Genomic DNA, 23761 nt, shown 5'->3' with positions numbered 1-23761 from the left:
TATACTTATGCTACAAGATTCTTTACTTTTACTGTTTCTTAACAATTCAATAAAAATGATTGAGATTAAAAAAAACAGATAGTATATGCTATCATTTGGAAGAGCAGTTAATACACTGTGAATTATTTTGAAGCAAGAGGGAGATGATCAATCATAGCTCAGTCAGCTGAGACCTTATGGTTGACATATGATGTGACTATAACAAATAGATATAGTAAAATGTGAAATCATAAAGCATCAGATGCAGCCACCTGGCTTTGTATGACTATAAAGGAAAGACTGAAATCAAATGAGCAGAACAGAACTTGTAGAACCGAGTTGGAGAAGATCTCACAAGATGGATTGCCCACCACTGAAGATCTACCACAAGCATGCATTTAACTGCAGAGCTTTTACTGAAACATATTACAATGACAAGCCAGACATGGAGTTTGCAGATGATACTTTAAAATTCCCTATGAATAATTTTCACTACATATTCAGCTCAGGTATGTATATGTAATAAATGTCAGGTATGTATATAACAGCTAATCTTGAGTTTTTAATAAATACAGGAAATTATCTAATCCTATCACTTGTAGAAAAGAAATCTCTTATTTTTGCACAATGCTTCACCTCTTAAAATCTATTATCTGTTGAAATGCATGTCCTGCTTTGGGAAGATAGAGAAGTAATCATGGATCTCTAGGCAGGAATTGATTATTTGCAAATACTAGTAACTAATGCCTGTGTCTCTAGTGATAATTAAACATGTACTATTGCAGATCTCTAGACAGAACTTTCAACAGAAGCTATAAGCATGTCCAGGTAATGTTTGATTGTTTCTTTTGATTTGTATGGAGTCTGGAGCTGGTCATGTGGTAGAGCTGGTCTCCTACGTAGAGGTGAATAGCAGCCTTCTGGCAGGTTTGTCTAATGTATTGCGTGGAGGGCTATTTAAAATATGCATGTTTCTCAGAAATTCCATGGTTTCTCAGGTAACTGGAAATATGTGTAACTAATGCCAGTGTTTTTAAAGGTTAAGGAACTGTAATGGGTTCAGCAGCAACTTTGTGTACCCCATTACAGCTCCAACTAAGAATAAGCATCACTTTAATCCACAAAAAAATGCTGCTTTTGCTGAAAATCTGTATGAACAGGTGGCAGATACATTATATTTGCTTTGGCATTCCTATGACTATGATGGAATTGAGGTGATTTTTTTTTTAACAACTGTGCAGGTTTCGTAAAGGGAGATGTTTTGATTGACGTCAGTATGAGTTCTCTCATTCATCATCTCTACTCAGCTTGTGATATCTTCAAGGACATCATTATACTGAAGCTCAATGAGAAATGTAACATGGAGACAAGCAAATGGAAGGACACTCGTACTGGAGCTACGGAGTGGAAGCACACATCAGCCCATGCTGCAAAGTTAGAGGGAAAGAGGTGAGATGTTGTGTAAGTGCTATGTATGAAGCAGTGAAAAGTTCATGCTTTTCCCTTTTTATAGTTAAGGAGATATACAGTGGCTTGCAAAAGTATTCGGCCCCCTTGAAGTTTTCCACATTTTGTCGCATTACTGCCACAAATATGAATCCATTTTATTGGAATTCCACTTGAAAGACCAATACAAAGTGGTGTACACGTGAGAAGTGGAACGAAAATCATACATGATTCCAAACATTTTTTAAAAATAAATAACTGCAAAGTAGGGTGTGCATAATTATTCAGCCCCCTTTGGTCTGAGTGCAGTCAGTTGCCCATAGACATTGCCTGATGAGTGCTAATGACTAAATAGAATGCACCTGTGTGTAATCTAATGTCAGTACAAATACAGCTGCTCTGTGACAGCCTCAGAGGTTGTCTAAGAGAATAATGGAAGCAACAACACCATGAAGTCCAAAGAACACACCAGACAGCTCAGGGATAAAGTTATTGAGAAATGTAAAGCAGGATTAGGCTAAAAAATTTTTTCCAAAGCATTGAACATCCCACGGAGCACTGTTCAAGCGTTCATTCAGAAAGGGAAGGAGTATGGCACAACTGTAAACCTACCAAGACAAGGCCATCCACCTAAACTCACAGGCTGAACGAGGAGAGCACTGATCAGAAATGCAGTCAAGAGGCCTATGGTGACTCTGGACGAGCTGCAGAGATCTACAGCTCAGGTGGGGGAATCTGTCCATAGGACAACTATTAGTTGTGCACTACACAAAGTTGGCCTTTATGGAAGAGTGGCAAGAAGAAAGCCATTGTTAACAGAAAAGCATAAGAAGTCCCATTTGCAGTTTGCCACAAGCCATGTGGGGGACACAGCAAACATGTGGAAGTAGGTGCTCTGGTCAGATGAGACCAAAATGGAACTTTTTGGCCAAAATGCAAAACGCTATGTGTGGCGGAAAACTAACACTGCACATCACTCTGAACACACCATCCCCACTGTCAAATATGGTGGTGGCAGCATCATGCTCTGGGGTTGCTTCTCTTCAGCTGGGACAGGGAAGCTGGTCAGAGTTGATGGGAAGATGGATGGAGCCAAATACAGGGCAATCTTGGAAGAAAACCTATTGGAGTCTGCAAAAGACTTGAGACTGGGGTGGAGGTTCACCTTCCAGCAGGACAACGACCCTAAACATAAAGCCAGGTTAACAATGGAATGGTTTAAAACAAAACATATCCATGTGTTAGAATGGCCAGGTCAAAGTCCAGATATAAATCCAATCGAGAATATGTGGCAAGATCTGAAAACTGCTGTTCACAAACGCTGTCCATCTAATCTGACTGAGCTGGAGCTGTTTTGCAAAGAAGAATGGACAAGGATTTCAGTCCCTAGATGTGTAAAGGTGGTAGAGACATACCCTAAAAGACTGGCGGCTGTAATTGCAGCAAAAGGTGGTTCTACAAAGTAGTGACTCAGAGGGGGGCAAATAATTATGCACGCCCCACTTTGCAGTTATTTATTTTTAAAAAATGTTTGGAATCATGTATGATTTTCGGTCCACTTCTCACGTGTACACCACTTTGTATTGGTCTTTCATGTGGAATTCCAATAAAATTGATTTATGTTTGTGGCAGTAATGTGACAAAATGTGGAAAACTTCAAGGGGGCTGAATACTTTTGCAAGCCACTGTAGGTACAGTATGTATTCACACATGCAGAGGAGACAAATAGTGCAATGAACTTTGCACCACTGCTGGTTTTGGTGAAGTATGGAGCAAAGCGATCATATGCAATAGAAGAAAATGGAACTGTCTGTCTTCACCTCTAGAAAATACACCCTTATGCATTTGCTATATGATTGGTGTTTTTAGGCTCTAAAATAGTAAAAGGAGGCAAATCTTACGCAGGTGGCATCCTTGGCACTACAGTAGCCTACAATGTTATTTGAGGCTATGGGGCGCTGGGGTGCTTAGAATTGGAAAACTCAGCAATTGATTCATTGGGAGTGGTAGCACAGTGATATTACATTCGGGATGCAATGTTGCTATGGTAATATGATCAACAAGGAAACAGGCACTTCCAAAGTCTGTAATCCAAATTGCAACTATAGTAAGCTGAGGTGCTTAAAATTGATGCGCTCAGCAAAAGTTTTGTTGAGCATGGTGGCACATGTTCAGCAAGCAATGGTGGGATGGTAACACGGTCAGTAAGAGGCCATCTTCCAATGGTAAGTAAGACAAGAAAGGTTAGTGTTGGTTGTAGGGGTAGGTAGGATAGTCTTAGGTGTAGGGGTAGGAAGGATAGTGTTAGGTGTAGGGGTAGGAAGGATAGTGCTAAGTGTAGGGGTAGAAAGGTAAGTGTTAGGTGTAGGGGTAGAAAGGTTAGTGTTAGGTGTAGGGGTAGGAAGGTCAGTATTAGGTGTATGGGGTAGGAAGATTAGTGTTAGGTGTAGGAAGGTTAGTGTTAGGTATAGGGGTAGGGAGAGTAGTGTTTGGTGTAGGGGTAGGAAGGATAGTGTTAGGTGTAGGGGTAGGGAGGATAGTCTTAGGTGTAGGGGTAGGAAGGATAGTGTTAGGTGTAGGGGTAGGGAGGATAGTCTTAGGTGTAGGGGTAGGAAGGATAGTGTTAGGTGTAGGGGTAGGAAGGGTTGTGTTATGTGTAGGGGTAGGAAGGGTTGTGTTAGGTGTAGGGGTAGGAAGGTAAGTTTTAGGTGTAGGGGTAGAAAGATTAGTGTTAGGTGTAGGGGTAGGGAGGGTAGTGTTAGGTGTAGGGGTAGAAAGGGTTGTGTTAGGTGTAAGGGTAGAAAGGTTAGTGTTAGGTGTAGGGGTAGGAAGGGTTGTGTTAGGTGTAGGTGTAGGAAGATTAGTGTTAGTTATAGGGGTAGGGAGGGTAGTGTTAGGTGTAGGGGTAGGAAGGAAAGTATTAGGTGTAGGGGTAGGAAGGGTTGTGTTAGGTGTAGGTGTAGGAAGACTAGTGTTAGGTATAGGGGTAGGGAGGGTAGTGTTAGGTGTAGGGGTAGGAAGGTTACTGTTAGGTGTAGGGGTAGGGAGGATAGTCTTGGTGTAGGGGTAGGAAGGATAGTGTTAGGTGTAGGGCTAGGAAGGCTAGTGTTAGGTGTAAGGGTAGGAAGGGTTGTGTTAGGTGTAAGGGTATGAAGGTAAGTGTTAGGTGTAGGGGTAGGAAGGTCAGTCTTAGGTGTAGGGGTAGGAAGATTAGTGTTAGGTATAGGGGTAGGGAGGGTAGCGTTTGGTGTAGGAGTAGGAAGTTTGGTGTTAGGTGTAGGGGTAGGAAGGATAGTGTTAGGTGTAGGGGTAGGAAAGTTAGTGTTAGGTATAGGGGTAGAGAGGGTAGTGTTAGGTGTAGGGGTAGGAAGGTTGATGTTAGGTGTAGGAGTAGGGAGGGTAGTGTTAGGTGTAGGGGTAGGAAGGTCAGTCTTAGGAGTAGGGGTAGGAAGATTAGTGTTAGGTATAGGGGTAGGGAGGGTAACGTTAGGTGTAGGGGTAGGAAGGTTGGTGTTAGGGGTAGGGGTAGGAAGGATAGTGTTAGATGTAGGGGTAGGAAAGTTAGTGTTAAGTATAGGGGTAGGGAGGGTAGTGTTAGATGTAGGGGTATGAAGGTTGATGTTAGGTGTAGGAGTAGGGAGGGTAGTGTTAGGTGATGTTGTAGGGGTAGGAAGGTTAGTCTTAGGTGTAGGGGTAGGAAGGTTAGTGTTAGGTATAGGGGTAGGAAGATTAGTGTTAGGTGTAGGAATAGGGAGGGTAGTGTTAGATGTAGGGGTAGGGAGGGTAGTGTTAGGTATAGGGGTATAAAAATTAGTGCTGGATGTAAGGGTAGGAAGATTTGTGTTAGGTGTAGTCGTACGAAGGTTAATGTTAGGTGTAGGGGTAGGGAGGTAGTGTTAGTTGTAGGGGTAGGAAGGTTGGTGTTAGGTGTAGAGGTAGGGAGGGTAGTGTTAGGTGTAGGGGTAGGAAGATTAGTGTTAGGTGTAGGGATAGAAATGTTAGTGTAAGGTATGGGGGTAGGGAGGGTAGTGTAAGGTATAGGGGTAGGGAGGGTAGTGTTTGGTGCAGGGGTAGGAAGGTTGGTGTTAGGTGTAGGGGTAGGGAGGTTAGTGTTAGGTGTAGGGGTAGGAAGGTTAGTGTTAGGTGTAGGGGTAGGGAAGGTAGTGTTTGGTGCAGGGGTAGGAAGGTTGGTGTTAGGTGTAGGGGTAGGAAGGTTAGTGTTAGGTGTAGGGGTAGGTAGGTTAGTGTTAGGTGTGGGGGTAGGGAGGGTAGTGTTTGGTGCAGGGGTAGGAAGGTTGGTGTTAGGTGTAGGGGTAGGGAGGTTAGTGTTAGGTGTAGGGGTAGGAAGGTTAGTGTTAGGTGTAGGGGTAGGGAGGGTAGTGTTTGGTGCAGGGGTAGGAAGGTTGGTGTTAGGTGTAGGGGTAGGAAGGTTAGTGTTAGGTGTAGGGGTAGGAAGGTTAGTGTTAGGTGTGGGGGTAGGGAGGGTAGTGTTTGGTGCAGGGGTAGGAAGGTTGGTGTTAGGTGTAGGGGTAGGAAGGTTGGTGTTAGGTGTAGTGGTAGGAAGGTTGGTGTTAGGTGTAGGGGTAGGATGGTTGGTGTTAGGTGTAGGGGTAGGAAGGTTGGTGTTAGGTGTAGGGGTAGGAAGGTTAGAGTTAGGTGTAGGGGTAGGAAGGTTGGTGTTAGGTGTATGGGTAGGAAGGTTGGTGGTAGGTGTAGGGGTAGGAAGGTTAGAGTTAGGTGTAGGGGTAGGGAGGGTAGTGTTTGGTGCAGGGGTAGGAAGGTTGGTGTTAGGTGTAGGGGTAGGAAGGTTGGTGTTAGGTGTAGGGGTAGGAAGGTTGGTGTTAGGTGTAGGGGTAGGATGGTTGGTGTTAGGTGTAGGGGTAGGAAGGTTGGTGTTAGGTGTAGGGGTAGGAAGGTTAGAGTTAGGTGTAGGGGTAGGAAGGTTGGTGTTAGGTGTAGGGGTAGGAAGGTTGGTGTTAGGTGTAGGGGTAGGAAGGTTGGTGTTAGGTGTAGGGGTAGAAAGATTGGTGTTATGTGTAAAGGTAGGAAGATTAATCTTAGAATTTGTGGATATGAGGTTAGTAGTGTAGTGGTAGGGAATAGAAGAAGTAGCGGAGATAGTGTAGGTGTAGTGGCAGTGAGGTAGTAGGAGGGTTAGTGTTATGAGCAAGGTTGCTTGCAAATTTTTGCCAAAGTCATTTTCACATCGAAAATGCCGTTTTCGATTTCAAGAAATTTTTCATGAAATTGGCTAATGCATGTGATGTGTTAAACATATAATCTGAATATTCAGTAATATATTATCATATTCATCTGGATGGGCATGAATGTGACAGCAAGGTGACTTCGGATTTCACGATTCTTTTTAATTGTTTTTAATTTTTCAAACGATAACCAGTGCCATATATAACGTGTTTTTTTTTTAATAAAGAGTATTGTATACTTTTTCAACTATATATTTTTCTTTCCTGATTTCTAATATGAAATTGGCTTGTATTCAATGTTTTTAATGTGAAAATTCATGAAAACCGCGAAAAATAACAAAACTTATTTTCAATGGCATTTTTGCTTGAAAACCAAATTTAACATTATTTTCGGGAAAATAGCAGTAATCTCTTAATAGTATAATATCAGTAATACTTAACTATCAACACTAATACTATCTCCTGCTGCTCGTGCCAAACTTATTAGTGTAGAAACTAAATTGACCCAATTCAATTCACTTTTTTTCCTGAGTTTTCTCCTAGGAGATCATTTCGATCTTCTGTAGCTTTTCAGCACTCTGCAATTGGAAATGTGCCAAAAAGTAGGTGAAATAGTACTGTCAACATTATTCTGAGTATTTTCTTGGTGACTTAAATGGCTTTTTATTTATAATGCAAACATTTCTCCTAGGAGAAACTGTAGGAGCAAAAATAAATTACATTTGGCTCAATGTGTAAGTGAAACACGAAAAATCGTGCAAAAGTCCATTTATTTCAGTAATTCAACCTAAAAGGTGAAACTAATATATAACATATAGACTCATTACATACAAAGCAAGATATTTCAACCTTTATTTGTTATAATTTTGATCATTTACAGCTAGAGATGGCCCTTAACCTCCGATTTTATGTTCGCGAACCTACCGTGAAAGTTTGATTTGCGCAAACTTTCGCGAACCGCAATAGACTTCAATGGGGAGGCAAACTTGGAAAATTAGAAAAAATTATGCTGGCCAGAAAAATGATGGAAAAGATGTTTCAAGGTGTAACAATATTTTATTTGGAAATAAAGTTGTATTTTTATTTTTTTTTTAGTTTTGAATCTGTCACTAATTAGAAGCAATTTTTTTTGCAAAAAAAATGAACAAAACAAAACACAGTAATATATACTCTTGACATACAAATCAAAAAAGTTTAGTCCCTAAGTTAAATATTTATGTCATATTTTTTAAATTACATTTTTTTTTAATTAAAGGTTTTATTTGGTGTTAGGCGGTGAGGTACAGATGCTGTTGACCGCCCCACTGTGATACGAACCACCCAAGCGCAGAGTCTAAGTGACCACGGGTCTTCACCCACGACCCCTTGAGGGGGAAGCAGGACCACAATCCCTTGAGGGGAGAGTGGTTACTTCGCTGCCTAGTGCCCACCAGGTTGCGCTTGAAATGATCCCACAGAGGGTTGGAGAACAGTTGACGTCTCGTTGAGGAGAGCCAGTAACAGATGCTCAGGGTCGTGGACAGGCCGAGTGTCAGGATTGGCAGAGATCTGGAAGGTCGAGGACAAGCCGAGATCAGGGCAGGCTGCGATCAGACGTAATCAGGAAACAAGCCAAAGGTCAGGACGGGCAGCGATCAGGAGTAGTCAGGAACAAGCCAAGGTCAATACCGGAATAACAATCAGAATAAACTCAGGATACAAGGCACAATGCTGTAAGAACTAACAGCACTGCTCCAAGGGTAGAGCTGTTTAAATAGAGGATTTTGGCGCCAATAATTACGCCTGCACGGTGCGCGCATGCGCGCGCACTGCTATGCGCACGCGTGCAACCTTTTGCATGCACTGCGCCTGCGCGTGACCTTGCGCGCTGCGCGCGCAACGCCGTGCGCGCCAGACCACCAGAGGCAACAATAAAACTCAATGCACCCGCGCGCGCGTAACAACATGCCCGCGGGAACACCGGACAGAGCCAGGACGGTAAGTATGACATTGCCCCCCCCCCCCCCCTACAGGCAACCTCCGGGTGCCTCTTGGAGCTGGCTTTTCAGGAAACCTGGAATGGAACATCCTAATTAATCTAGGTGCGTGCACATTACTGGAGGGTTCCCACAAATTTTCTTCTACTCCAAACCCCTTCCACTTTACCAAGTACTGAAGAGAACCACCCCTTCGCCTACAGTCCAGAATTCTCTCAACCTCAAATTCTTCATGGCCATCTAGTAGTACAGGAGGCGGGGGGGAAACAGATCGGCTAAACTCATCAGGAACAAACTTCTTGAGGCAAGAGATATGGAAGACAGGATGGACCTTCATGGAACTTGGGAGGGTCAGTCTAAAAGTCACAGGATTAACCACTTTCTCGATGATAAATGGCCCGATGAACTTAGGTCCCAGCTTCTTTGAAGGACAATGGAGATGAAGATTGTTAGTAGAAAGCCAGACTGAGTCCCCTGGAGAAAAGTCAGGACTTTCCCTGCGTTTTTTTATCCGCCCAGAACTTTGCCTTTTCTTGCGACTTTAACAGGATAGACTGTAATTTCTTGAAATTTTCCGTGAGCAGTGTGAGTCTATCTTGTACAGTAGGAACAGAGGAATCGACATAGGAGTTAGGTAGGTAAGCAGGGTGAAAGGCATAATTGGCAAAAAACTGAGAAGTCCTTGTAGCTGAATGGATAGCATTATTGTAGGCAAACTCTGCGGTAGGAAGAAGTGTGGACCAATTATCTTGAGACACAGAGGAGAAGCAACGCAAGTACTGTTCAAGAGTCTGATTAGTCCTCTCGGTCTGGCCGTTGGTCTGAGGATGATGACCAGACTAGAGGCAGGAATTAATTCCTAGCAGTCTGCAAAGTTCCTTCCAGAATTTAGAAGTGAATTGTGTTCCTCTGTCAGAGATGATTTCAGAAGGAAGGCCATGAAGACGAACAATCTCCTTTAAGAATACTTGAGCCGTAGTTGCTACGGAAGGAGTGCCTTTCATGGGCAGGAAGTGGGCCATCTTTGTAAAACGATCTATGACCACAAAAATAGTAGTAAACCCTTCAGAGGGAGGAAGTTCAACAATAAAGTCCATAGAAATCTTGTCCCAAGGTCGTTCAGGCACCGGTAAAGGGTTCAGAAGACCCCAAGGTTTAGATCTAGAACTTTTTGATCTGGCACATACTGCACAAGATAGGACAAATTGATTGCAGTCTTTAGACATCTCCGGCCACCAGAAGTTCCTCTGAAGGAGCGCCAATGTCTTGGTGGTACCAAAGTGGCCAGCCAATTTGCTCTCATGGCCGTTTGCTAGAACTGTCAGACGAAGATCAGGGGGAACAAAGACTTTATCTTGAAAAAGAAGAAGACCGTCACACCAGACAAGGTTAGCTGGAACTTCCTGTGCAGGGATTACAGCGGTGGCTTGTTTAATTTGAATCAACATATCAGATTGCAGCAGCAGAAAATGATTCTTCGAAAGGATGGTATCAGGCTCCGCATGGGGTACGGAATCTTCGTGAAACATGCGGGATAATGCATCCGCCTTAGAATTCTTAGACCCAGGACGGAAGGTGAGATGGAAATTAAATCTTGAGAAGAACAGGGCCCAGCGAGCTTGACGAGGCTTCAGTCTTTGAGCAGAACGTAAGTACTCAAGGTCCTTGTGGTCAGTGAAAATAATAATTGGATGCATAGCCCCTTCCAACAGGTAGCGCCATTCTTCAAGAGCTGCCTTTATAGCCAGAAGTTCTCTGTCTGCTACATTGTAGTTTCTTTCAGCGGAACTCAGCTTTCTGGAAAAAAAAGCTACTGGATGTAGTAGGGCTTTGGGACCAAAGCGTTGGGAAAGAATGGCCCCTACAGCAGTCTCTGAAGCATCCACTTCCACCACGAAGGCTTGTGATGGGTCGGCGTGTTTGAGAATGGAAGCTGAAGTAAACTGAACCTTGAGTCTTTCAAAGGCAGACTGGGCTTCAGGAGTCCATTTAAACGGGGAATTGGTCTTGGTCAGCTGTGTGATGGGTGCTACAATCTTGGAGAAGTTCTTAATGAATCTTCGGTAAAAGTTAGCAAATCCGATGAAACGTTGGACCGCTTTCCGATCAGAAGGCACTGGCCAGTCTAGGATGGTAGACACCTTCTTAGGATCCATTTCTATCCCTTCAGATGAGATACGGAAACCCAGGAACTGGATATTGTCTAATTCAAATTCGCACTTTTCAGGTTTAGCGTATAGTTCGTGGGTGCGTAAACGGGACAGGACTTTTCTAACATGAGTCCGGTGTTCTTCCAGAGAGGCAGAAAAGATCAGGATGTCGTCCAGATAAACAACTAGAAAGTCATCAAGAAAATCACGGAACACATCATTGATGAAGCGTTGGAAGGTGGCTGGGGCATTGCAGAGGCCGAAAGGCATCACTGTATATTCAAAGTGCCCAAACCGAGACCTGAATACAGTTTTCCATTCATCGCCTTCACGGATCCTGATCAAGTTGTAAGCTCCCCGTAGATCCAATTTAGTGAAGACTTTAGCGGTACGGAGTCTCTGAAATAGATCGGACATTAAGGGTAGAGGATAGCGGTCTTTAATGGTGATTTGATTGAGTGCTCTAAAGTCAATACAAGGCCTGAGGGAGCCATCCTTCTTCTCCACAAAGAATATTCCTGCACCTGCGGACGAGTTAGAAGGTCTGATGAAGCCCTTTTCTAGATTTTCCTGGATGTAGTCCTTGAGTGTTTGAGTTTCTGGTTCTGAGAGAGGATAGACTCGGCCATAAGGAATAGCGGCTCCAGGCTGAAGATCGATAGGGCAATCGTATATACGATGTGGAGGAAGAGTATCCGCCTTCTTTTTATCGAAAACGTCCAGGAAATCGTGATAAACGGCTGGAATGATGGAGGCTTTTTCAAGGCTGGTGCAAAGAAGGCAGCCAGAATTACTGAGGCAGAAACAGTGGCAGTAAGAAGAGTTCAAAGCCACCTTTCCAGTAGTCCAGTTGATTTCTGGATTGTGACTCTTGAGCCAGGGCATTCCGAGGATTGCAGGATACAGTGGAGAAGGAATTAAGTCAAAGACAAGATACTCTTGATAATTGTCTTCAATAGTGATCAAAAGAGGAAAAGTCTCTAAAGTAATAGGTCCAGAATGGATGGAGGACCCATCAGCAAGTTGCAAGAAGAGTGGTCTTCTCTTTCTACGGGTAGGCAACTGGAGATCATGAGTAAGCTGGAAGTCAAGGAAGCAGGAACAAGCTCCCGAATCAACGATGGCCTCAATCCTTAGGTTCTCTCCTCTGGACCCCTGTAAGGAGAGAGACAAGGGTACATAAGAGGTGGACGCAGCGGATCTGGGATTTTCAGCAGGACACAAAGAATCAGGCTTACTCAGAGGACGGACTGGGCAATTCTGTCGAAAGTGTCCAGAGGCTCCGCAGTAGAGGCAAAGGTTGGCGGTTCTCCGGCGCTGTCTTTCTTCAGGCGTTAGAGGAGCCCGAGCAAGGCCCAGTTGCATGGGCTCAGGATCGTCCATGACGGGAGAGCTAGGAACTGGAGCAGAGGCAGTAGGAACTATAGGAGCCGGAGGAAACCAGGAACCGTGAGTCATGCCAGCTCTTTCCTGACGTCTCTCCCTCAGCCGTCTGTCAATCTGAATGGAGAGCTGGATCAGATCTTTTAAGGTATCGGGGACTCCTATGCGGGCAAGCTCATCCTTGATAGCTTCGGATAGACCTAGGCGAAACTGGGACTTGAGCACAGAGTCATTCCAGTCAAGATCTCCAGACCAGCGGCGGAACTCCAGAACATAATCCTCCACCGACCTTCGACCTTGGCGGAGAGCGCGTATAGCTGCGTCTGCCGAGTCGCTCTTACCAGGGTCGTCATAAAGCTCGGCCATTGCTTGGAAGAAGGCAGCAGAGTCTTGTAGGCAGTCGTGACTCTGTTCGACCCGTCTGAGGGCCCAAGCTTGGGGTTCCCCTTGCAGGAGGGAGATGATTGCACCCACACGTACATTCTCACTGGCGTAGTCCTGGGTAATAGGGAGAAGTGCAGATAACACGCACTCCTAAACAGTCTAAACTTGCTCCTCTCCCCGGTGAAGCGTTCAGGAAGAGGTAGCTTGGGCTCAGGAGCAGGTGAGCCGGACTCTACAGGTACTGCGGCAGGCAAAGGTGCAGGTACAGGAGCCGGAACTGGAGCAGGCGCCACTGGAGCTGCCACAGGAGCGGGTGCAGTGTCGAGTTAACCACGAATCATAGCACAGTCTCTTTGAACCTCTTGAACAGATACGGTTAACTGATGAACCAGGTCACAGAGGGCCTCAAAAGGTGAGCGCTCTTCAGAGCCGTCCATAGTGGCTGTTAGTTACTGTTAGGCGCGGCGGTGAGGTACAGATGCTGTTGACTGCCCCACTGTGATACGAACCACCCAAGCGCAGAGTCTAAGTGACCACGGGTCTTCACCCACGACCCCTTAAGGGGGAAGCAGGACCACAATCCCTTGAGGGGAGAGTGGTTACTTCGCTGCCTAGTGCCCACCAGGTTGCGCTTGAAATGATCCCACAGAGGGTTGGAGAACAGTTGACGTCTCGTTGAGGAGAGCCAGTAACAGATGCTCAGGGTCGTGGACAGGCCGAGTGTCAGGATTGGCAGAGATCTGGAAGGTCGAGGACAAGCCGAGATCAGGGCAGGCTGCGATCAGACATAATCAGGAAACAAGCCAAAGGTCAGGACAGGCAGCGATCAGGAGTAGTCAGGAACAAGCCAAGGTCAATACCGGAATAACAATCAGAATAAACTCAGGATACAAGGCACAACGCTGTAAGAACTAACAGCACTGCTCCAAGGGCAGAGCTGTTTAAATAGAGGATTTTGGCGCCAATAATGACGCCTGCGGATGCGCGCAGCGCACCGTGCGGTGTGCGCATGCGCGCGCACCGCTATGCGCACGCGCGCAACCTTTTGCGTGCACTGCGCCTGCGCGCGCAACGCCGTGCGCGCCAGACCACCAGAGGCAACAATAAAACTCAATGCACCCGCGCGCACGTAACAACACGCCCGCGGGAACACCGGACAGAGCCAGGACGGTAAGTATGACATTTGGTTAGCTATGGGAGGGGAGGTAAGGAGTTAATCAATGCTATTTTAATTTAATTTAAAATAGCATTGAAGTTTCAAGGTGTAATTTTACTTTTTGGCCACTAGATGTCTCCCACACTTTATTTTGATTTAACTTTAGATGGCATACACGCATACTACAGGAAGTAGTAACGCGTGTATGCAATACATTGATTTTTGTCAATGAACACGAGCATCTCATTGATGCTGGTACTCATTGATATCAGGCACTTAGATCAGTGAATGGGAACTGTGTTCTTTTGATTCCAGCAAATCTGGCGATTCCAGCATGTATGGGGCTGTGCTATTAACCGCAAATGTCTGCACAATTGTCTTCAATTCAATATAAATTTGGTACTTTGGCAACCTAAACAAAATCAGCTTGTTCATCCGGAGCTATATAAAAAAAAATGTAAAACTATTTAAAGGCTTCACAAAATTGCAAACACCATTGTAGCTCTAAATCCACTTACATGTGGACTGTGTTTTTTTTTTTTTTTTCAAAGTGAGAATTCATAAACCTATGCTGTATCTCATAAACCTATGCTGTATCTCATAAACCTATGCTGTATATCAGCAGTCTGAGCAGTCATTAGCTTATAATTAGCATTTAAAAATATAAAGCTTATAATGAGCGTTTCTGAAAGCTAATTATAAGTCATAAAACTTCTGTGTAGCTTAAAAAAAAAATATGATAGAATAGTGATGTAAATGTGACCTAAATTAACCAGATTAAAGTCCCTGCTAACAAAGCTGCTACTTAACCTTCAACCCAAATGAGAACAAGGATCGGGAGATCAGAAACTTAGGAATATATACCGGTCCTTCTCAAAAAATTAGCATATTGTGATAAAGTTTTCATGAGCTGTATGCCAAAATTATCAATATTAAAACAATAAAAGGCTTGCGCTACTTCAGTTGTGTGTAATGAATCTAAAATATATGAAAGTCTAATGTTTATCAGTACATTACAGAAAATAATGAACTTTATCACAATATGCTAATTTTTTTAGAAGGACCTGTATATACAATATGTGTATATATATATATATATATATATATATATATATATATATATATATATATATATATATATTTCCCCCTTCAGTTTTTCTTTTAAGACTTCATTTCTTTTAATTATATTTATCTCCCTCCAAGTACCCAAACTGAAGACAAGGATCAGCAGCTGAAGACAGCCATTAGTCACGTTATATCATGTGACTTTGAAAATGAGAATATAACTCATCCTGTTGAGCTTCCACTCGCCGACTGTGTCACCAGTTTATGGATAGCCGATATCATCAGCAAAGATGAAGATGATTATATGAGGAACCTGGAGAAGATCTCAAAGCTGCTGAAACCTGGAGGCCACCTGATACTAATGGCAGCACTGAATACAACTTATTTCACGGCTGGAGAAGACAGGTGTTATATTCTTACTTTTGATGAAAGCTTTGTGAAAAATGCCCTCCACAAGCTGGGCTTTGTTATTGATTATTATGCAGTGCAGAAGAGTAGGCATGACAGAAAACTTACTGATTATGAAGCTTTCATGTTTATCACAGCTTGCAAGACCAAGTAGTAGTTTAAACATTTTATTTTAAAGGGGATTGTAAGATTCAAAAATAAAAATTACCAAAAATTGTTAGTGTTCCAAAAATATATGTAAATCCCTTTTTTTCTAAAATAAGTCTTTATATTTCCCCCATTTCTTATTCATTTTTATCTGGTTGCCTTTGCCTAACTGAAGAGACTATTCAGTGCCAGCAAAAATATTTTTATTTTTGCTACAGTAACAAGCTTATCTCAGCATGCAAATAACAGAAAACTTCCCACATTGGATAAAGTAAGGACACTATGGCCAAAAGGTTAATTAATCCTTCCTCCCCTTTGAAGAGTTTACTCAGTGATATACCGTATATACTCGAGTATATGCCGACTTTTTTGGGCAAAAAAAGTAGCCCAAAAGTGGGGGGGTCGGCATATACTCGGGTCACCATGTCAGATGTGCAGCCATGACTGTGCCCCCCATCTCTCCTCCGGAACGGAACAGTGTGGAAACTATCGCTGTGTCCCGATCCGAGTGCTGCCCGCATATACAGCATGGTTTCACTGGATTTTCAGTGATGGCTCTGTCCCCCTTACCCTGCCAGAGTGGAGCGGCGTGTAAATATCAGCTGAATGCTGATATGATTGTTCCCCTCGCAGTTAGCAGAGTTATAAGCAGCGGAGCGTGCTTCTTTCACTCACCAGAGTCACCACCAGTCTGTCCGTAGCGGCAGGGATTCCCCTCTTCAGCTTGTCCTCCTTTGCAGGCTCATTTCTTTGACGCCCTCTAGTGGTGCTTCTCGTTACGCGTCATAAAGAAATGAGCCTGCATTTCTTTATGACGCGTAACGAGAAGCACCACTAGAGGGCGTCAAAGAAATTAGCCTGCAAAGGAGGACAAGCTGAAGAGGGGAATCCCTGCAGCTACGGACAGACTGGTGGTGACTCTGGTGAGTGAAAGAAGCACGCTCCGCTGCTTATAACTCTGCTAACTGCGAGGGGAACAATCATATCAGCATTCAGCTGATATTTACACGCCGCTCCACTCTGGCAGGGTAAGGGGGACAGAGCCATCACTGAAAATCCAGTGAAACCATGCTGTATATGCGGATGGTCTGGTCTGCAATCATTTATGCCTCTGGGCATTTAGGTGTAGGGAGGGACTGGTGGTGAGTAAAACACGCACGCTCCGCTGTTTATCACTCTGCAAACTGCAAGGGGGACAATCAGCATACAGCTGATATTTATTTCTAGGGCTGGGTTATCTATGTAAGGTACTTATGAGCATTCAGACTGCTGTTCAGTCACTACAGCCTATCCCAAAAGGCATTAGTAAGCTGTTTGTATAAGATGCCGGGCAGAACAGCAGCTTGCCTCCAAGACTTTTCTGAGTTTGTTCTGTGCCCAAGTCTGATGTGAGTATGCACACAGGCCTACTACCATGCCCTTCGTTGACTAGATGCATAGCTATGGAAATTTAGAAGTCCTCTTGGAAGCTGTAAGTGTATGAGCACTGACAGACTCAACTGAGAAATATACAGTTATGTAGAGTTTGGAAAACAATTAAAAAGGAACAGTAGTGAAAATAATGTAAAAGAATAACATTGCTTAGTCAGTGATTGCCCATTGTAAAATCTTTCCTCTCCCTGATTCATACTCTGAAATTTATCACAGGTGGCATCTTTAGTCCTGTCAAGTGATCTCTGCGGAATGTTGGTTTCTGAGAATTTCAAAGCAAGTGCAAAATATATCTGGTCTCCAGAATTCTTTGGGAGGAAAATTCCACATAGCTAATCAGCGTGGGCTAAACATCACTGGGATGGTGGGGCTACACACCAATTTACAGCAATATGTAGATATAGGAAGTATTTCTGATGCTGAAACCAGGTAAACCACACTGCATATGCTGTGGGGCATTGTCAGTTGCAGGATTGGGTGCTTGTTGTGTAGTGTATGACTAGCAGAACAATTACTTTAGACCTCTGCATTTCCTACCCTCGGCTTATACTCGAGTCAGTCATTTTTACCAGCATATTTAGGTAAAAGTTGGGGGGTCGGCTTATACTCAGGTCGGCTTATACTCGAGTATATACGGTAAGTCTATGATGATGTTTGCTGTGGGAGGGACAGTAAGCCGTGGAAGTAGTGAAGGAAAAATAACACTGAACTGGGTTGGAAAAAAAGGGCAGAATTATGTCACTTTTGGCATCATAGAGAAACAGTAAAGATAGAAACCAGAAGATATGTTCTTTCCTTTTTCATATCCCATTTCTCCTAAATCTCATAGTGACCACTAAAAACCAAAAAAACAACAGGATAGGTAAGCTAAATAAGTTATCTCTCACTCTCACTCGCCTTAGTAGGGAAGAGGCTCTTCCTGTTCCCCCTTCCAGCCTTTCATTTCAGTGCTGTGCTCTGTTGCAGCCATTTCAAATATCTGTGGCACAAACTAACTCTATCTATATCCTGAGAAAAGTCTGTAGATACTAAAACAAAATGAGGAAAAGGGTGATGCATATCAGATTTAATAACTTGGTTGTCTGGTTGCCATGTGGACTTTCGACATCATCTGTAGTGTTGGGCCGAACGGTTCGCCTGCGAACGGTTCCATGCGAACTTCAGTGGTTCGCGTTCGCGTCCCACAGGCGAACTTTTGCGGAAGTTCGGTTCGCCCCATAATGCACCATGAGGGTCAACTTTGACCCTCTACATCACAGTCAGCAGGCCCAGTGTAGCCAATTAGGCTACACTAGCCCCTGGAGCCACTCCCCCCCTTATAAAAGGCAGGCAGCGGTGGCCATTACGGTCACTCGTGTGCCTGCGTTAGTGAGAGTAGGGCGAGCTGCTGCAGACTGTCTCTCATAGGGAAAGATTAGTTAGGCTTAGCTTGTTCCTGGCTGCATACCTGTTCTGTTCTGTGAACCCACCACTGCATACCTGTTCTGTGAACCCACCACTGCATACCAGAAGATATGTTCTTTCCTTTTTCATATCCCATTTCTCCTAAATCTGATAGTGACCACTAAAAACCAAAAAAACAACAGGATAGGTAAGCTAAATAAGTTATCTCTCACTCTCACTCTCATTAGTAGGAAAGAGGCTCTTCCTGTTCCCCCTTCCAGCCTTTCATTTCAGTGCTGTGCTCTGTTGCAGCCATTTCAAATATCTGTGGCACAAACTAACTCTATCTATATCCTGAGAAAAGTCTGTAGATACTAAAACAAAATGAGGAAAAGGGTGATGCATATCAGATTTAATAACTTGGTTGTCTGGTTGCCATGTGGACTTTCGACATCATCTGTAGTGTTGGGCCGAACGGTTCGCCTGCGAACGGTTCCATGCGAACTTCAGTGGTTCGCGTTCGCGTCCCGCAGGCGAACTTTTGCGGAAGTTCGGTTCGCCCCATAATGCACCATGAGGGTCAACTTTGACCCTCTACATCACAGTCAGCAGGCCCAGTGTAGCCAATTAGGCTACACTAGCCCCTGGAGCCACTCCCCCCCCTTATAAAAGGCAGGCAGCGATGGCCATTACGGTCACTCGTGTGCCTGCGTTAGTGAGAGTAGGGCGAGCTGCTGCAGACTGTCTCTCATAGGGAAAGATTAGTTAGGCTTAGCTTGTTCCTGGCTGCATACCTGTTCTGTTCTGTGAACCCACCACTGCATACCTGTTCTGTGAACCCACCACTGCATACCTGTTCTGTGAACCCACCACTGCATACCTGTTCTGTGAACCCACCACTGCATACCTGTTCTGTGAACCCACCACTGCATACCTGTACTGTGAACCCACCACTGCATACCTGTTCTGTGAACCCACCACTACATACCTGTACTGTGAACCCACCACTGCATACCTGTTCTGTGAACCCACCACTGCATACCTGTTCTGTGAACCCACCACTGCATACCTGTACTGTGAACCCACCACTGCATACCTGTTCTGTGAACCCACCACTGCATACCTGTTCTGTGAACCCACCACTGCATACCTGTTCTGTGAACCCACCACTGCATACCTGTTCTGTGAACCCACCACTGCATACCTGTTCAGTGAACCCACCACTGCATACCTGTTCTGTGAACCCACCACTGCATACCTGTTCTGTGAACCCACCACTGCATACCTGTTCAGTGAACCTGCCACTGCATACCTGTACTGCTCAGTGAACCCGCCACTGCATACCTGTTCTGTTCAGTGAGCCCGCCACTGTATACCTGTTCAGTGAACCTGCCACTGCATACCTGTTCTGTGAACCCGCCACTGCATACCTGTTGTGTTCAGTGAACCCGCCACTGTATACCTGTTCTGTGAACCCACCACTGCATACCTGTTCTGTGAACCCACCACTGCATACCTGTTCAGTGAACCCGCCACTGTATTCCTGTTCAGTGAACCCGCCACTGCCGTCACTACACAAACAGCTGTTTGCGGTGCGTTACACGGTGAGTTTGGTGTGTCAGTGTGAAGCAGTACCTTAATTACACTACCTGATTGATGTATACACATGCAAGATTTTTTAAAGCACTTTAGGCCTGTCATTTAGCATTCAATGTGATTTCTGCCCTTAAAACGCTGCTTTGCGTCAAATCCAGATTTTTCCCGGGGACTTTTGGCATGTATCCCACTCCGCCATGCCCCCCTCCAGGTGTTAGACCCCTTGAAACATCTTTTCCATCACTTTTGTGGCCAGCATAATTTTTTTTTTTTCAAAGTTCGCATCCCCATTAAAGTCTATTGCGGTTCGCGAACTTTAACGCGAACCGAACCTTCCGCGGAAGTTCGCGAACCTAAAATCGGAGGTTCGGCCCAACTCTAATCATCTGTTTTTAAGTCCCGTACCTAGACCATGTATGCAGTTACTGGAGTTTAAGTATTAGAACCCCTGATCTGCATAATTGAGCTTGGTTATGTAGATTTGTCTGCATAATTGTTCAGCACTGATTGTATGCAGGACCCAGGCAGCCAATAGGAGTGGCACGGCAGTATCAGCTTTCAGCTTCTGTGACTCGGAATTACCACCAGGGGGGTTAAGTTTAAAAAGACCCGTAGAACCTTTTATATTGTCTTTAGGTCAGGTAGGGTTTGTGGACACGTAAGGTTGTATTTTTCTTTTAACTTAAATTTTACGTACATGTTTGAGGGGTCTTACATCCAGTGCTTGAATTGTGAATGGGATCTGTTGGAGGGGTGTAAATCCATGTTTGTAGTTGTATTTGACAAGATGTGCTTTGCTTTGTCCTCTAACATTGCTTTGGAGTGAGCTTCTTCTGAACTCAGTGATTAGCTTTGACAAAACTAAATTAAAATGAACTTATATGCAAATCAAATGTGTAATCAAACGTAAGTGTAATGCTCTTCAAATACAAAATAAATGCTATTTACAGATTAACTTTATTGAATGTAACTGAATTATTTAAATTGCTTATATTTTACAGTATGTATTTACAGTATATACTATTAAGTCAATGTTTGAGGTGACATCTTTACTGCTGCTAAAGTGCATCACTGTGAAATGTTTTCTTTTTATTGCGTGTGTGTGTTTAGAAATGAGCAGAAACAATGCCTAGTCTCCCAGAGTGCACTGCAAAACAAAGACTTTGTGACATCATAGCCTAGGCTAAACATCACTGGGAGGGTGGGGAATACCAATGTACAGCAATAAATAAATATAGGAACTGTTTCTGATGCTGAAAATCTCAACTTACGTCTTCAACAGGGATGCCCGGATGGTACTTTTTAAAATCCAAATTATCCGGATCCCCAGATATTCGGATCCGGTTTGGATATCTGAATCTGGCCTTTTAGATATCCGCGTGAACGCGGATATCCGGATGCATTATCAGCGGATATCCGACCTATTCGGATATCTGGATAGAAAGACTGGAAGTGCATTTTAAAAGGCTTCCAAACCGTTTTGGAAGCTAAAAAATAACCACCTCCACCTCTCTCATCTTGTCTTCCAGGAATTTGTAGGCTGTCAAAAGCAAGCTCACATACATTGGCCAGGAATTGAACCCAGGTCAACTGCTTGGAAGGCAGCTATGCTCACCACTATACCACCAACACTACATGCTGAAGCCAGCCTAGCATGTACCATTGTGATATACCCAAGAGAAAAATGAGCTTGCTTATTTGCCTTATTTGCTAGATGAAAGCAGTGGACACATGGTGATACTGCTTACAGGCTTCAATTCAAGACTTCAGAAAGATCATGTGCCCCCCTGGATGATGCTGGAGTAACGCACACAGCAAAGGACAGCAATTTGAAGTCTGGAAGATTCCAGGCCAAGGGTGGGAAGGATGAAAAGCTAGGTGGCCATGCAACCATTCCTGCTAACCTAAAGCTTACTTGTGGCTTTCAACGCATTGGCTTAAGACTCCATAGCTCTGTAAGAGAAAGTGTAATAAGGGCCTGCCGTAACATTGATATTACGGTAGCTAAGACTACTCCTGGGCCTTTCTTGTACTTGAAAAGATGAGTGAACTGTGACACCACACACAAAAAAATAAAAAAATAAACAGCAAACAGCGAAGCTTCCCCATATTGGAGCATTGGATTTGGTAAAGTCTTAAGCCAATGTTTTGTAAGAGACAAGTAAGCTTTAGGTTAGCAGGAATGGTTGCATGGCCGCCTAGCCTTTCATCCTTCCCACCCTTGCCCTGGAATCTTCCAGACTTCAGATTGCTGTACTTTGCTGTGTGTGTTACACCAGCATCATGCAGGGGGGCACATGATCTTTCTGAAGTCTTGAATTGAAGCCTGTAAGCAGTATCACCATGTGTCCCACTGCTTTCATCTAGCAATGATGAGTGCCTGATGAGTGCGCATGCACAAAACGCGTAGGGAGGAGCTTAGAGGCGTGGAGTGGTTGGCGTGGAGCAACTTGTTACTATATGCTTATGTATTCTGGGATCATGTGAGTGTAATTGCTTTTAATATCTTTTAATAAACATACAGTTTTATGCTATGAGAAGCTTTTTAATTACTAGATTCAGTCTGCTGCTTCTTGGCTGATCCGTTTGGCTGAGTCCGCTGCCTTGGGAGTTTTCAGACTAGGAGCAATAAGTGCATGAGCTGTCTTATAATGTGGATGGCATATTAATAAGGTGAGAGGCCACGTGTGATATTAAGAAGCACTTGCATGCTGAGGGAGAGAGTGGGAGTCTCCAGAGTCACAAATGTTTTATTGCTGTCTGTGGCTTGGTAGCTGCACTATTTGGTGAGAACCTATGAGACTTATATGGTGGTGATATTGAGCACAGATAATCAGTTTGGAGCATTGGTGTGATGTTGAGGACAAGTTAATGTTGATACAGAGTCACGCTATGGTTTTTTGTTTCTTTTTCTTTATTTTGAGCACTATATTGAAGAGGGATCTCTTCTGGAGTACATGAGAGCGCAGCGTCTGGATAAAGTGAAAGAAGTGCATCATATGCTTGATGAATTGATGCTGCGACCCATGGACATATAGATAAGTTTTTGGACTTGGGTTCAGGGACATTTGAGTAGTCCGCACTTTTTGATTTTCTGACTTTGCAATTATATGTTTTTCTTCCAGTTTGTACATTGGTGTTGGGTGCACATATACAACGATTTATTTTTAGGAACTTTTAGGGACTTTTGAGTAGTCCGTACTCTCTGATTTCCTATTTTGCATTTTTATGTTTTTTTTCCAGGTTGTACATATACAACGATTTATTTTTCATCTGTGAACCTGTTGAGTATGTTGAAGGAATTTTATCAGCCAATGCCAGATACTCCTTCTAGCAGCAGCACCACCAGCGGACAAAGTGGTCACCGCCAGCGGCTGGCCCGTATGGTGAATGATCACTTGGGGTCGGCCAGTGCTCAAGACAATATGGAGAGTACTGATGACCCCATGGACAATTGGACAAAACAACTGGATACCTGGCCTGAACTCGCTCAGTATGCACTGGAGGTTCTGGCATGCCCCGCCGCCAGTGTTCTTTCTGAGTGAGTATTTAGTGCTGCCGGTGGGGTATTCACATCACTAACTCTATGCTTTTGGCCAATGACTACTCCTGCTGCTTTAAAAAAAACAATTATAATGACTGCCGTAAAACCACCTCTAGGTCCCATGGCCTACAACTTCTCCTGATGCTCCCAGACAAAAATTGTGATGACCACCGTGGAACCACCTCTAGGTCCCATGGCCTACGACAACTCCTGCTGCTCCCAAACAAAAATTGTGATGACCGCCGTGGAACCACCTCTAGGTCCCATGGCCTACGACAACTCCTGCTGCTCCCAAAAAAAAAAAAAAAAGACTTGTGGAACAGCCACTAGGTCCCATGGCCTGCGATGTTACAAAAACGAGGTTTCAAATGAGATTACTGAAATTGTACCACCGGAATGCGGAATTCCGCAAAATACCGGCAGAATGTAACAGTTACGGAATTTTGTTCTGACGGAATTCCGAATTTCTGCGGAATCAGAAATCGCCCTTTCCGATCATCCATAATAAG

General features: G+C 44.1%; 1 protein-coding gene across 1 annotated transcript; it reads left to right on the top strand.

Moving 5' to 3' along the window:
* Positions 1 to 289: 289 nt before the first annotated feature.
* Positions 290 to 15882, top strand: LOC137524154 (nicotinamide N-methyltransferase-like). Its single transcript, XM_068243728.1, has 3 exons — positions 290 to 488; positions 1221 to 1428; positions 14882 to 15882. The coding sequence occupies exons 1-3, from the start codon at positions 290 to 292 to the stop codon at positions 15303 to 15305; spliced, it is 831 nt and encodes a 276-aa protein (XP_068099829.1). The 3' UTR covers positions 15306 to 15882.
* The last annotated feature ends 7879 nt before the right edge of the window (positions 15883 to 23761 follow it).

The sequence above is a fragment of the Hyperolius riggenbachi genome, chromosome 7, assembly GCF_040937935.1.
Source record: "Hyperolius riggenbachi isolate aHypRig1 chromosome 7, aHypRig1.pri, whole genome shotgun sequence".
In the NCBI taxonomy this organism is placed as follows: Eukaryota; Metazoa; Chordata; class Amphibia; order Anura; family Hyperoliidae; genus Hyperolius; species Hyperolius riggenbachi.
This window is presented reverse-complemented; position numbering and strand designations above follow the sequence as displayed.

What these genes read in the sequence shown, in the direction of transcription:
- LOC137524154 (XM_068243728.1), top strand. Translation starts at nt 290, where the DNA reads ATGAGCAGAACAGAACTTGTAGAACCGAGTTGGAGAAGATCTCACAAG. An exon ending in TCACTACATATTCAGCTCAG is followed by an intron (nt 489 to 1,220) that starts GTATGTATATGT and finishes ACAACTGTGCAG; the next exon opens with GTTTCGTAAAGGGAGATGTT. An exon ending in GCAAAGTTAGAGGGAAAGAG is followed by an intron (nt 1,429 to 14,881) that starts GTGAGATGTTGT and finishes TCTCCCTCCAAG; the next exon opens with TACCCAAACTGAAGACAAGG.